Here is a 12,269-nt window from a genome sequence, read left to right as displayed (position 1 = left end):
TATTTATTGTTTAGTTTTTGGTGGACACAACATCTTTGTTTTTATGTGGGTGCTGAGGATCGAACCTGGGCCGCACGCATGCCAGGCAAGCACGCTACTGCTTGAGCCACATCCCCAGCCCACTGTTTACTTTTTTAATCTAACTACCTATTGATGGAAACTCTTTGTGATGATACTGAACTTCAGGGGTATGCCCTTTAAGGGAGAACTGTTATAATCAAGTGGAGAAGATAGTTTGAAAAAGCATGTATAAGCCATTATACTCAGTAGGATTCATTTTTGGAAAATGAAAACAAAACCTTACAATTCAAGTCACATAAACACTTGGCTAGAAGGGAATACACTTTATACTTTATCTAGAATCTCAGAATATGAAGAGCTTCTTAGAGAAATGTGGCTTTTAGATTTTAGAAAACATGTTGAAAGAAAACAGGGTCTCCCTTTGGTCTTTCTATTTTGCCAGGAATCTGACTGATTAGCATTTATACATGGTCTGTCCTTTCAATCTATAAGCATTTTTTGAGTACTTACTGAATGCCAGGAATTATGCATTCCCCAGGGATACAAAGATAACAACCCCATTACTACATTTGCTTCTTTCAGAAGATGAAAGTTTCAGACCTGAGTAGTACAATTATCTCTTGCAGAAAAGGATTCTGGGTACCTGCTGCTCTAACAGTCTCCATGTTTACTTAGGGGAAAGGCATTGAGGAACGGCAGCAGCTCATCAAGCAGCTGAGGGATGAGCTACGATTGGAAGAAGCCCGACTGGTGCTGTTAAAGAAACTGAGACAGAGTCAGCTACAGAAAGAGAATGTAGTCCAAAAGGTAATGTGCCCTAGAAATAAAGGACTAGGGGAAAGAAGAAGAAAAACTGGTTTGAGAGTAGACTACCTACCCCTGGTAGATTTAACTTTGTGGCTCATTATCCTCTGGTTCCCCAGGTTTTAGTCTAGGAGTAGTGTGTGTGTGAATTCTGTTTTTCCTCCTGATCAACAGGAGCTTTGTACTGAAAAGGAAATTTAAAAGTCTAAAAAATGCACCAAAGTCAATTTTTGATTATTGTCCTTTTCTGCAGTCTTATTTTCTCTTCATTCTCCCAGACTCCAGTTGTACAAAATGCAGCATCTATTGTTCAGCCATCTCCTGCACATGTGGGACAGCAGGGCTTATCCAAGCTTCCCTCCCGGCCTGGAGCACAAGGGGAACCTCAAAATTTGAGAACATTACAGGTATGTGACACATAGTAGGATCTTAGTGTTGGAGTGCCCTGCTTATCCTCTTCTGTTTTTTCTTCTCTAGAGAATCTCTAACTTCTCTAGAGAGGGTTCATATTTTTCTAACTGTCCAGCCATATAAAATTAGTTTATACCAAACAGCCAAGGACTTTCTAGCCACTAATGAGCATTTAGAGAATTGATAATTTCATCTAAGGCTCTATAGGATAAATTTATCAAGTCTGTCTTACGTTCCAATGGTTTTATTCAGTTTTGAATTATAGAATGTGTTTTCCCGTTTGCATTTTATGGAGCATTATACTACCTGTGACTGGTTCTTTTCCTCATCTTCCCCTTCAGGGTCATAGTGTCATCCGTTCAGCGACCAATACCACCCTTCCACACATGTTGATGTCTCAACGTGTTATTGCACCAAATCCAGCCCAGCTACAGGGTCAACGGGGGCCGCCTAAGCCTGGCCTTGTACGTACCACAACACCCAATATGAATCCCGCCATCAATTATCAACCGGTAAGAAAGAGCCCTACCTAATGTGGAAACAGAAATTTTTTTATTTGCTTTTCTTGTTGAATGGGCCAAAGGTTTTTAGTTTTTGTACATAGAGAAACTAGGACAACAAGGTTGATTTAGGTGGAGCTTGAATAGAATTCATTCCCCAGGGCTGGGGATGTGGCTCAAGCGGTAGCGTGCTCACCTGGCATGCGCACGGCCTGGGTTCGATCCTCAGCACCACATACAAACAAAGATGTTGTGTCCGCCAATAACTAAAAAATAAATATTAAAAAATTCTCTCTCTCTCTTATAAAAAAAAAAAAAAAAGAAGAATTCACTCCCCAAAGTGGAAGCTTTGAGGAGTTATGAAAATAGTAGTGGAGAAAAAAAGATAGCTTATATAGCAGAGCTGAATTAGCGAAAAATCTGCTTAAGAGAAAGAAATGGACCTAGGTAATAAAAAGCACAAGGATGCATGACAGAATCCCATTTTTTCCTCTTTTGTCAGTTTAGCTCATAAACATCATCTCCTTTTTTTCTATATGTCAGAGTTCTCTTTAATTAATAAGTTGAATACTTTGTATTTTGAGGAAATGAAGCAGTCCAGACGAGGATCAGATATTATCCTTTGATAAAAAGCAAGAATCGGTCTCCCACATACCAACCATCACTGATACATCATCTCAATCTGTTTCAGCAGTCAAGTTCTTCTGTTCCCTGTCAGCGCACAACATCCTCTGCCATCTATATGAACCTTGCCTCCCATATCCAGCCAGGAACCGTGAACAGAGTGTCCTCACCACTTCCTAGCCCCAGCGCCATGACCGATGCTGCCAACTCACAGGCTGCAGCCAAATTGGCCCTTCGCAAACAGCTGGAAAAGACACTCCTGGAGATCCCACCTCCAAAACCTCCTGCTCCCTTGCTTCACTTCCTGCCTAGTGCAGCCAATAGTGAGTTCATCTACATGGTAGGCTTGGAAGAAGTCGTACAGAGTGTCATTGACAGCCAAGGTAAGACTGTTTCCTCGGGTCAGTCTCTATCTAAGCAAGAGGTTGCCAGGCCTGATTGGCATAGGCAGAGATTCACATAGTACTGTGTAATGTTAAATAATCTTTCCTTACTATTGCCAAACCACCTATCATCACTTACAGATTGTTTGGGAACAGTATCCAGAGAGCTTTGTGTGCATGTAGTGTGTTTGTAATTTATATATCCTTTTTTTTTTTTTTTGCATGACCTTTATTTTACTTATCTATTTATATGTGATGCTGAGAATCGAACCCAGTGCCTCACACATGCTAGGCAAGTACTCTACCACTGAGCCACAACCTCAGCCCATTTATATATCTTTTATATATTTTTCAGTGTATTATTTAGATCTTGAAATGGTGCCTAGCTGGACAGGGGTATAGTTCAGCAGTGCTGAGCAGTGCCTGAGGCCGTCAGTTTAGTCCTCAGCACCACATATCAAAAATAAAAGATACCTCACATGACACATGCACAAAGTGATGAATAGAACTTCTATTAGTGTGGCTTTGTGCTGATTTTGGTTGTTGTTGTTTTATTTATTTTTATTGTTGTTCTAATTAGTTATGCATGACAGTAGAATGCATTTTGATACATCAGACATAAATGGAGTATAACTTCTTATTCTTCTGGTTGTACGTGATGTAGAGTTACACAGGTCTTGTAATCATATATGCATATAGGGTATAATGTCAGATTCGTTCTATCATTCCCCACACCCCTTCACCTCCCTTCACTGCCCTCTGTCTAGTCTAAAATACCTCTCTTCTCCCTCACCCCCTGTTTTGAATTAGCATTTACGTATTAGAGAAAACATTGGCCTTTGGTTCTTTGGGATTGGCTTATTTTGCTTAGCATAATATTCTCCAGTTCCATCCATTTACTGATAAATGCCATGACTTATTTTTCTTTAAGGCTGAGTAATATTCCATTGTGTATATATATGCTAGTTTCTTTATCCATTCATCTGTTGAAGGGTACCTAGGTTGGTTCCATAGTTTAGCTATTGTAAATTGAGCTGCTATTAAACATTGATATGGCTGTGTTATTGAAATATGCTGATTTTAAGTCCTTTGCCTATAAACCTAAGAGTGGTATGACTGGGTCAAATGGTGATTCGTTTTTGTTTTTGTGGTGCTGAGGATTGAACCCAAGGCTTGTGCCTTGGTAGATAAGCACTTTGCCAGCTGAGCTACATCCTTAGCCCTGTGCTGAATTATTTGGTTCCTGCCTTTTGAATGCTTATAGTTGAGGAAATATACACACTGATGTGAATAACCAAATATGACCACATAAAACTATAAGGCAGTACTGAACAGCCTACTAATATCATATCATGACACATGCACAATGTGATGAATAGAACTTCTATTAGTGTGGCTAATAACAAGTTATTAAGCTTAAATTTCCAAACATGTATTTATGGGGACACCTTAGAATGGTGGAATGTACCTAGAGGACTCAGTATTGGCTCTAAACAGATCATGAAGTGACCAGTACACATTGATAACTCAAAATTGTAAATGTAAATAAAACAGGAACAAGTACACTATGAAGTAAGGAGATGCTAAGAAGCAAGAAGTATTGGTTAAACCAGGCTTGGGTAGCACAAGCCTATAAACTCAGCTACTAGGGCGGCTGAGATAGGAGGATTGTAAGTTTGAGGCCAGCCTCGGCTTAGCAAGACCCTGTCTCAAACTAAAATTTTAAAAAATGGCTGAAGTTGAAGCTCAGTGGAAGAGTGCTTGTGCAAGTGCAAGGCCCTAAGTCGATCCCCAGTACTGGTCGAGTTAGATGGAGTACTTAGATTCTGAATTGACACTGCATTTTCTTCTCAATATAATATACAAGGAAATCAGAAAACATGATTCTTATCCCAGCTCTGTCAGTTAAAGGAACTGTGTTTCTTAGCCTTAGTTTTCTTGTTTGTAAACGAGGGTGGTACTGTCTAAACTCCTTATAAAGTGGTGTTACAGTTAAGTGAAATAAGTTTTTCTAAATTGTATTTCTTATAAAAACTTTTTTTTTTTAAGAGAGAGTGGAGAGAGAGAGAGAGAGTGAGAGAGAGAATTTTTTAATATTTATTCTTTAGTTTTTCGGCAGGCACAACATCTTTGTATGTGGTGCTGAGGATGGAACCTGGGCCGCACGCATGTCAGGCGAGCGCGCTACCGCTTGAGCCACATCCCCAGCCCTAAAAACTTTTTTTAGTTGTAGATGGACACATCTTTAATTCAGCAGAAAAACAACTGGAAAAGATCTATTTGATGAAGAGAAACAGAGGAGATAGGAAATAGGAAACCACTGATTATTATTTTTGTTGACATCTAGGCAAAAGCTGTGCCTCACTTCTGCGGGTTGAACCCTTTGTATGTGCCCAGTGCCGCACAGATTTCACCCCTCACTGGAAGCAAGAAAAGAATGGTAAGATTCTGTGTGAACAGTGTATGACCTCCAACCAGAAGAAGGCTCTAAAAGCTGAACACACCAACCGGCTGAAAAATGCTTTTGTTAAAGCCCTACAGCAGGAACAGGTAAGAATTCTGATTTCTACTCACCAACCGCTTGTAGGTTTGTTTTTCCCAAAGGGTTGTTGCTTCTAGATTCTATTACCCAAGTGATCCCCACAGACCTCTGGACCTGGAGACCTAAATTTCTTTTTATTCCCCCCTCTTTATCATTCTGTCTTTCGCATTTCCATTTGACTATTTCTGATTGGGTAAGGGCATAGTAACATATGGCTGGAGTTAAGAGAAAGAAACAGAAGACTTGAGAGGGCATGGTGGCACACACCTGTAATCCCAGAAGCTCAGGAGGCTGAGGCAGGAGGATCCTAGGTTCAAAGCCAGCCTCAGCAACAGAGAGGTGCGAAGCACTCAGTGAGACCCTGTCTCTAAATAAAATACAAATTAGGGCTGGGGTATGTGGCTCAGTGGTTGAGTACCCCTGAGTTCAATCCCTGGTCCCCCTGCAAAAAGAGAGTCTTGATTTTTCCATAACACTAAAGAAGTTTCTGTATTCTCAAATTCATTTTCTCCTCAAACAGGTTTTAGCCAGACATGGTAGTACATGCCTAATAATGACTTGGGAGGCTGAGGAAGGTGGATTTCAAATTCAAGGTCAACCTCAGCAACTTAGTGAGGCCCTGAGCATCTTAAAGAGACCCTGTCTCAGAATTAAAAGGGCTGGGGGATGTGGATGAGTGGTTAAGCACCCCTGGGTTCAATCCCTTCTACCAAAAAAGGGGGAGATTTTGGTGGGAGGGATTTATATTTGTACTAGAACACTCTCTCGGAGAATTAATTATCTGTGGTCTATACTTAACAAAGAAATGACAAAGGAAAGAAAAGATTATGAAGAAGCCCAGTGAAGAGTAGTGGTGTTAGAATATATGATCATCTCCTGTCGTAGTTATAGAATGAGAATATTTTGGGAAAGGAAAGTTGGGAAGTTTAGATCCTTTTCACTATCTCGTTTCCCACTCCAGCACCCATCAGAGTCCTTTGTCTGGGTAACATCATGGACCTTCTGGAAAATAGACAGGAATTAAAAAATAAAACCTCAGACTTAAAAATTCATCAGACTTAACTATATTAGTCAGCCCATGGCTATCACCCAGCTTCCTCCAGTTACCCTCAGAAATCCAGCTTTCCTGGGGAGAGGCCTCCCTCAATAAGTGAGACATGTAGGTCGCGTGTCACCAGAGATCTTAAAGTAGCCACCCCATCGAACTCTTTCTTTTTCCATCTCCCTCATCTGACTGTAAACATTACCGATAAGACCTTCCTTCAGGTTCTGATTAGGAAACTGGGTGCTTGATCTGATGACTTGGTCTGATGACTCCCAACAGGAGATCGAACAGCGATTACAGCAGCAGGCAGCCCTTTCCCCTACTACGGCTCCAGCTGTGTCCAGTGTCAGTAAACAAGAGACCATCATGAGACATCATACACTTAGGCAGGTGAGGAACTTTCCCCTGATCCTGATTTCTCTCAGGGTTTGTCAGCCATTTATCCCCGTTGGTCCTTTTTTCTGAGGAAAACCATACTGTTTGTCTCTATTCCTAGATCTTGCCTCCCACTTAACTTTCCACTGTGACAAGGTTGTACTAACTGTTTCCTCGTTGCAGGCTCCACAGCCCCAGAGCAGCCTCCAGCGTGGCATTCCCACATCTGCCCGCTCCATGCTTTCAAACTTTGCACAGGCTCCCCAGTTGTCTGTGCCAGGTGGCCTCCTTGGTATGCCAGGTAAGAGGGGCTGCTCTGAGAACATTCCTAGGGGGCACAATTCTAGTAGCCCTGTTAGGTGAATTGTTCCTTCCTTTGCCTTTTTTCCTTAGGGTATACCTCCTCACTGTTTTGTTATTTAGCAGATGTTTGCTAAATTATATATTATTAGCAGATGTTTGCTAAATTATTTATTTCCAGCCATGGTACACTACAGTTTTGGTGTTGAAATTGACAGTCCCTAACATTATAAATTTTAATATCTAATGTGCCTTCAGTGAGCAAGTGGTTATTGATCTCTCTTAGCTAGGACAGTTGGGCCAACTAACCTGTTTAACTGATCCAGTGTTGCTTCTTCACAATCATTGGCCCCCAAATCAGAGCAGATTCAGTGATTCCATCTCTTAATCATTTTTCTCTCACGGCTGTTTTATTGATCTGTCCTCTGTCATCAGGAATGTGTTCATTATTCCTAGAAGAATTAAAATTTCAGGAAGATCTCTTTCCCTAAAGCTTTGGAATAAGAGGGTAGTTGCTATTGAAATAAAGCTAGGGGATGGGGCTCTAGCTCAGTGGTAGAGCACTTGCCTACCATGTGTGAGGCACTGGGTTCAATCCTCAGCACTGCATATAAATAAATAAATAAATAAAGGTATTGTGTTCATCTACAACTAAAAAAAATATTCAAAAAGAAAAGAAATAAAGCTAGCCAAGCACAGATAGATATAGTTAAACTCTGGTGTTCCCTCCCCATCTGCAAATCTGCAGCCCCAAGGTATAGTACTGAAGGCAGTGTCATTTCCTCTTTTAATACCTTTCCATTTTTCTCTCCTGGGTCTAGGTGTCAACATTGCATATTTGAACACTGGCATTGGAGGACACAAAGCCCCCAGTTTGGCAGACCGACAGCGTGAATACCTTTTAGACATGATCCCTCCCCGGTCTATATCGCAGTCCATCAGTGGACAGAAATAACGCCTGTTCCACTTGTACTACCCCAACCTTGAATCCTTTACCCTTTCCTCTCCCGTTACCCCCAACTTCCGTCGCATGCAGTGCCTGTACTGGTGCCTACCATACACGGAAAGCAAAACTGAAAAACAGAAGACAAAAAATAGAAATCAACAAGAAAACACACGCCCTGCCCTGCCACCTCCCCTTTATTCACTGCTGCGATCTGTTCTCCTGCCGCTCTATCTTCTCTTTGATTTTCTTTTAACAGTGAGGTGGATCTTTGCCTCTGATAGAGGTCAGAAGGAGGTCCTGGGGAGAATTTAAGCCCTCTGACGTGTGTTTCTAAAGTTTGTTTTATGCTACAATTATTATCATTTTTAATTATACTGTGTGTCCTCCCTTTGTTCAGTGGACGGTTAAACCTTTCTCTCCCCCCCCCCCCCCCCCCGTCTTTTTCTTTTTCCTTCCTCCCTCTCTTTCTTCCTTCCTCCCTCCCTCTCTTTTTTTTTTTTTTTTTTATAAACACAGTGACATTCAGTTCAATGATAGGAGCATTGCAGATTGCAGTAGGATCCTCAGCTGCCAAGTAGGACATGACTGGGAGTATTAGGGGCAAAGATTTTGAATGCACTTAACCTGAGTTGTGGGGTGAGTGGCATCAAGCAAGGATTAACACCCTAGCTGTGGGTGTTTTGGGGATGGGCAATTTAGGAGACAGTGTTTTAGTATTGATGTTTGGCTCTAAGAAAGAAAGGAAAGAACCTGCAAGGAAAAGCTTTAAAACAACTACCCTGGAATTTACTTAGGAAAGGAGAAGAAAGAAGTATGATAGTTAGCATAATGATAAGCCAAGGAGGACTGAGACCAGGTCCTGGCCTCTGGATGCTGGAGGAATACAGTTGGTCCCTTGACCCCAGGGGTATGGAAGTCTGTTCCAAGCCAACTAGCCCAAAATAGCTTCATCTAATTTCCTTTGTAAAATTGTCCCTCCACCCCACTCTCACTCCCTTTTTAAAAATCCTAATCTTCCCCCGCTAATCACAGCCCCTGGTTGTTCCCAGGCTGTTTTTTGCTGGTGTCCTAGAAGTTATATGGGTATGAATGAGTCAAGTGACAAGAGTTGAAAATAGAGGAAGAGATTTCTCTCCTAGCAGTTGAGAGTCATACATTTGTTTGTCCTTCACCCTCTAAGTGCAGGGAGGTAAGAGAAGGGGCTCTAATCAGCCTGGAGTCCTGCCCTGACTGTGCTGCACAGACTGCAGAACCAGCTGCTTGATGCCAAACAGCTCACTGTCAAGACCAACTCTGGACCTCTGCTCCCGCCCCCGCCCCCCATTCTATTAATTTTGCTCTTTTGTTTTTGTTTTTTTCTTAAGTGCTACTAATGTAGAGAATGAATTGAATTGTGCAATGTTGCTGTTCTGGGGATTAGGGAGATTAGCATCCCATTTGCCCACACTGTGGGGGAAGGGGGTATGGACCAGGCTGTTTTTTGAGGTAAGGGAAGGCCCTTAAAAGGAAGGGTTTCTGCCCTCCTCCGTAGTGTACACCCACCTGCCTCTCCAGCTCCAGAAGCTGCCAGAGTGCGCTGGGGACGCTGTTAGCAGAGTGGTGTGAGGAGTTAATATTTTGCCCTTGAAAGCCACCTGAGGAAGTTCCCTCGTTTTTATTTTTTAAAATTAAATAATTTTTTTAAAGTAAAAAGGCACTTTTAAAATTAACACATACACACAAACTGCACATCTTCCCCATAAAATTTGGGGGTAGGGTGGGAAAAGGAGCTGAAATCAGGCTTAGTCCCCCACTCTGGCCTCTACTCCCCACACCCCAGTGCCACTGAGGGTGATTATACTGGCCCTACGGGCCATCCTGGCTTTTTTTCTTTCCTACCTTCCCCCAAATTTCATTGAGCACTTAATAAAGGAGCAGAGATACAGCCAGTGTCTGGGCTCCCCAAGTGGTGAAATGATCTGAAAGCTAGACGCTAGTACCAGGTAGTGTCAGGTCGTTTCGAGTATTTTTCTGGGGAATGTCATACCCCTGACTGTAAGTGGTGGGAGAGGGAGGGGGGTTAATGGAACTGGGTCTGGGATTATTTTAAAATTATATATATATATATATAAAGATATATTCTTACATCTTTTCTTTGCCCTCTGTGCTTTGAAAGCACTGGATAAATCGTTTGGTTTTGCTTTTCTTTCTTCCACAAAATTGGAAGCTTTTTTTTTTTCCCCCTTCATGTTTTTCCTACAAGTCATTTTGCCTTGTGGCATGTCTGTCTAGCCTCCCCCACCCCATGATGAAGTGCCATTTCTGTTATGTCTCCCTGACCCCCAGCTCAGAGGTGCTCAGAGGTACAAGGTGCCCAAGTTTGTCAGTTGAGATTAAAAGTTAGGAACAGAGAATGTGCAATACCTTCTGGCTGGGGGCTGTCCCTGCCCTGAGCTGAGTCCCTGCCCTGGGAGCCAGGCCACCTTAAATGGGATTTGGAAGTAAGATGTGTAGAGATGGGGAGTGGTGGGGAAGGAAAGCCCATAGTCCCGTGTCTGCTTAGGTGCTGAGACCATAGGGGAGAGGGTAGAATCTTCCCTGTTTTAATCCCCTCTGGGTCGATTACATAGACGCTGCTTATTAACTAGTATAGCTCTGTGACCCTTTGTTCAATTGCTGAGGTTTGATTTCTTACCCTCTCCACCCCATCTTCATAACCTTCCCAAGGATTAGTGATGGGGCAAGTTCTCCTTAATCATGGTAAAGCATTAGCCTCCACTCCCCACCTTCCTTCTCCCCATCTTCTGTCTTCCTCAAGTCTCTGCTTTTTCATCTGATTGTCTCGTTCCCTCCAAGTCTAGTGTTGCTATCATCCCTAGGCTTTGTAGACACTAATCCTGTGCCATGAGGATGGGAGGAAAGACCTTGTGTTCACAGAGTTGTCCTTTACCCTGGACCTTTGAGTTTCCAGGTATTATTAGAGTGAGGGTCCCACAAGTTGTGCCTGGCTTCCTCCAGACCTAGTGGCACTAAAAGCACTCATTCATGGATGGTGTCTTAACTCCCTAGAAACCTGAGACAGGTGGATTAGTGGTAAGACTTGGGTAAAACTGGGGGACAGAGGTCCTTATTTGTCAGTTTTATTTTGTCACTTGACCACAGCATCTGGACTTCCTCCATCTCTGGAATAAGTATTTCCCCCACATTTTTGGATTTATGTATGGTAGACATTTTTTTTTTTTTTTTTTTTTTTTTTTTTTTTTTTTTTTTTTTTAAAGACACAGATAAATGTTTTCCTGCTTTGGTTACCTTTCCTTTTCCCTTTGAAAGGAATTAGCTGTAGAACTGCTTTGTAAAGATGCTTCTTGATATTTTACTTTTGTTCCTTTTCCCCAACCATTCCCTTTTTTCCCCATTTCTCCCGAAGGTATAACCCTTCTCTCCAGACACCCTACCCCATCCCAGTCCTAGGCTCCCTTCCCTCTCATCAAGATCTTCATTAGCTTATGATATTTGCTGCCGAGATGTTATAACAAGGACTCATTCGTGTATATAAGCTATTTCTTGATCCATTTAAAAGGAATTGTACATTGTGTAGAAAAAAAAAAAAAACATGAAAAAGAGAAAAAAAAAAAGCCCTAGCCATGGATATTGTGAAACTGTGTTATGTCATTTTGTAATGTGCCCGTTTGTGTATGATCCGTGCAAAAGGGTTTCTGGGGAAGGGGAGGGGGTAGGGAGGCAGGGCTGTGGAGGGTGGGTAGGGGAGTGGGCCGGGCCCAGCACACTGAGACTGGCAGCTGCTCCAACCCCATCCCTCCTTAGAGATGCCACCTCCCCCACCACCCACCCCTAATTTGTGCCTTGCCTCCCCACCCTGGAGTAGTCCCTCCGGGTCACCAGCACTGCCTTGGCAGAGCCCACTCCCTACCCTAACCTGCCCACCCTCCCTGCCCCCCAGCATTAGGTTGATACTGTGGGGAAGTGCTGGGGTTTGGGAGGCAGCCGAGGAATGGGGCAGTTCCCCGGGGGCATCGAAACCAAGTATTATTATGAATTGTAATTGTATTTGCACTGTTTTTTTTCCCTCTGATTGCATCAGCATATATACAATATACCTATATAACAAAATTCAGTGTCAAGCTTTCTTATGCAAGGGATTTCCCCCATCTCACCCCCCCCCCCCCACAAAAAGAAAGAACCTAATGGACCTTTGAAGATTAATTGTCAGGGGATGGTAGGAAGAAAGGACCCCCTTAGGAGGTCTCACCTTTTGAGAGCCACAGCTATCTGCACAGTTTTAGACTATGAATTGAGGTGAGGTTGGGTTCCTGTGAAT

The 12,269-nt window shown here is 42.6% G+C and overlaps 1 protein-coding gene across 3 annotated transcripts in view; it reads left to right on the top strand.

The window, feature by feature from the left end:
* The window catches only part of Gatad2b (GATA zinc finger domain containing 2B), a 96,805-nt gene extending 85,617 nt beyond the window's left edge, over nucleotides 1-11,188 (top strand). For 2 of the 3 annotated variants that reach the window (XM_076861973.1, XM_076861974.1), the window contains exons 4-11: nucleotides 697-828; nucleotides 1,104-1,232; nucleotides 1,578-1,748; nucleotides 2,428-2,743; nucleotides 5,091-5,293; nucleotides 6,610-6,720; nucleotides 6,889-7,006; nucleotides 7,827-11,188. In XM_076861973.1, the coding sequence (XP_076718088.1) occupies nucleotides 697-828; nucleotides 1,104-1,232; nucleotides 1,578-1,748; nucleotides 2,428-2,743; nucleotides 5,091-5,293; nucleotides 6,610-6,720; nucleotides 6,889-7,006; nucleotides 7,827-7,960 (1,314 nt within the window). In that variant the 3' untranslated portion in view covers nucleotides 7,961-11,188. The remainder of the gene's footprint in view (nucleotides 1-696; nucleotides 829-1,103; nucleotides 1,233-1,577; nucleotides 1,749-2,427; nucleotides 2,744-5,090; nucleotides 5,294-6,609; nucleotides 6,721-6,888; nucleotides 7,007-7,826) is intronic. The other variant, XM_076861975.1, reaches the window with a different exon arrangement.
* Nucleotides 11,189-12,269: the final 1,081 nt, after the last annotated feature.

Source organism: Callospermophilus lateralis, chromosome 7 (genome assembly GCF_048772815.1).
Source record: "Callospermophilus lateralis isolate mCalLat2 chromosome 7, mCalLat2.hap1, whole genome shotgun sequence".
Lineage (NCBI taxonomy): Eukaryota > Metazoa > Chordata > Mammalia > Rodentia > Sciuridae > Callospermophilus > Callospermophilus lateralis.
This window is presented reverse-complemented; position numbering and strand designations above follow the sequence as displayed.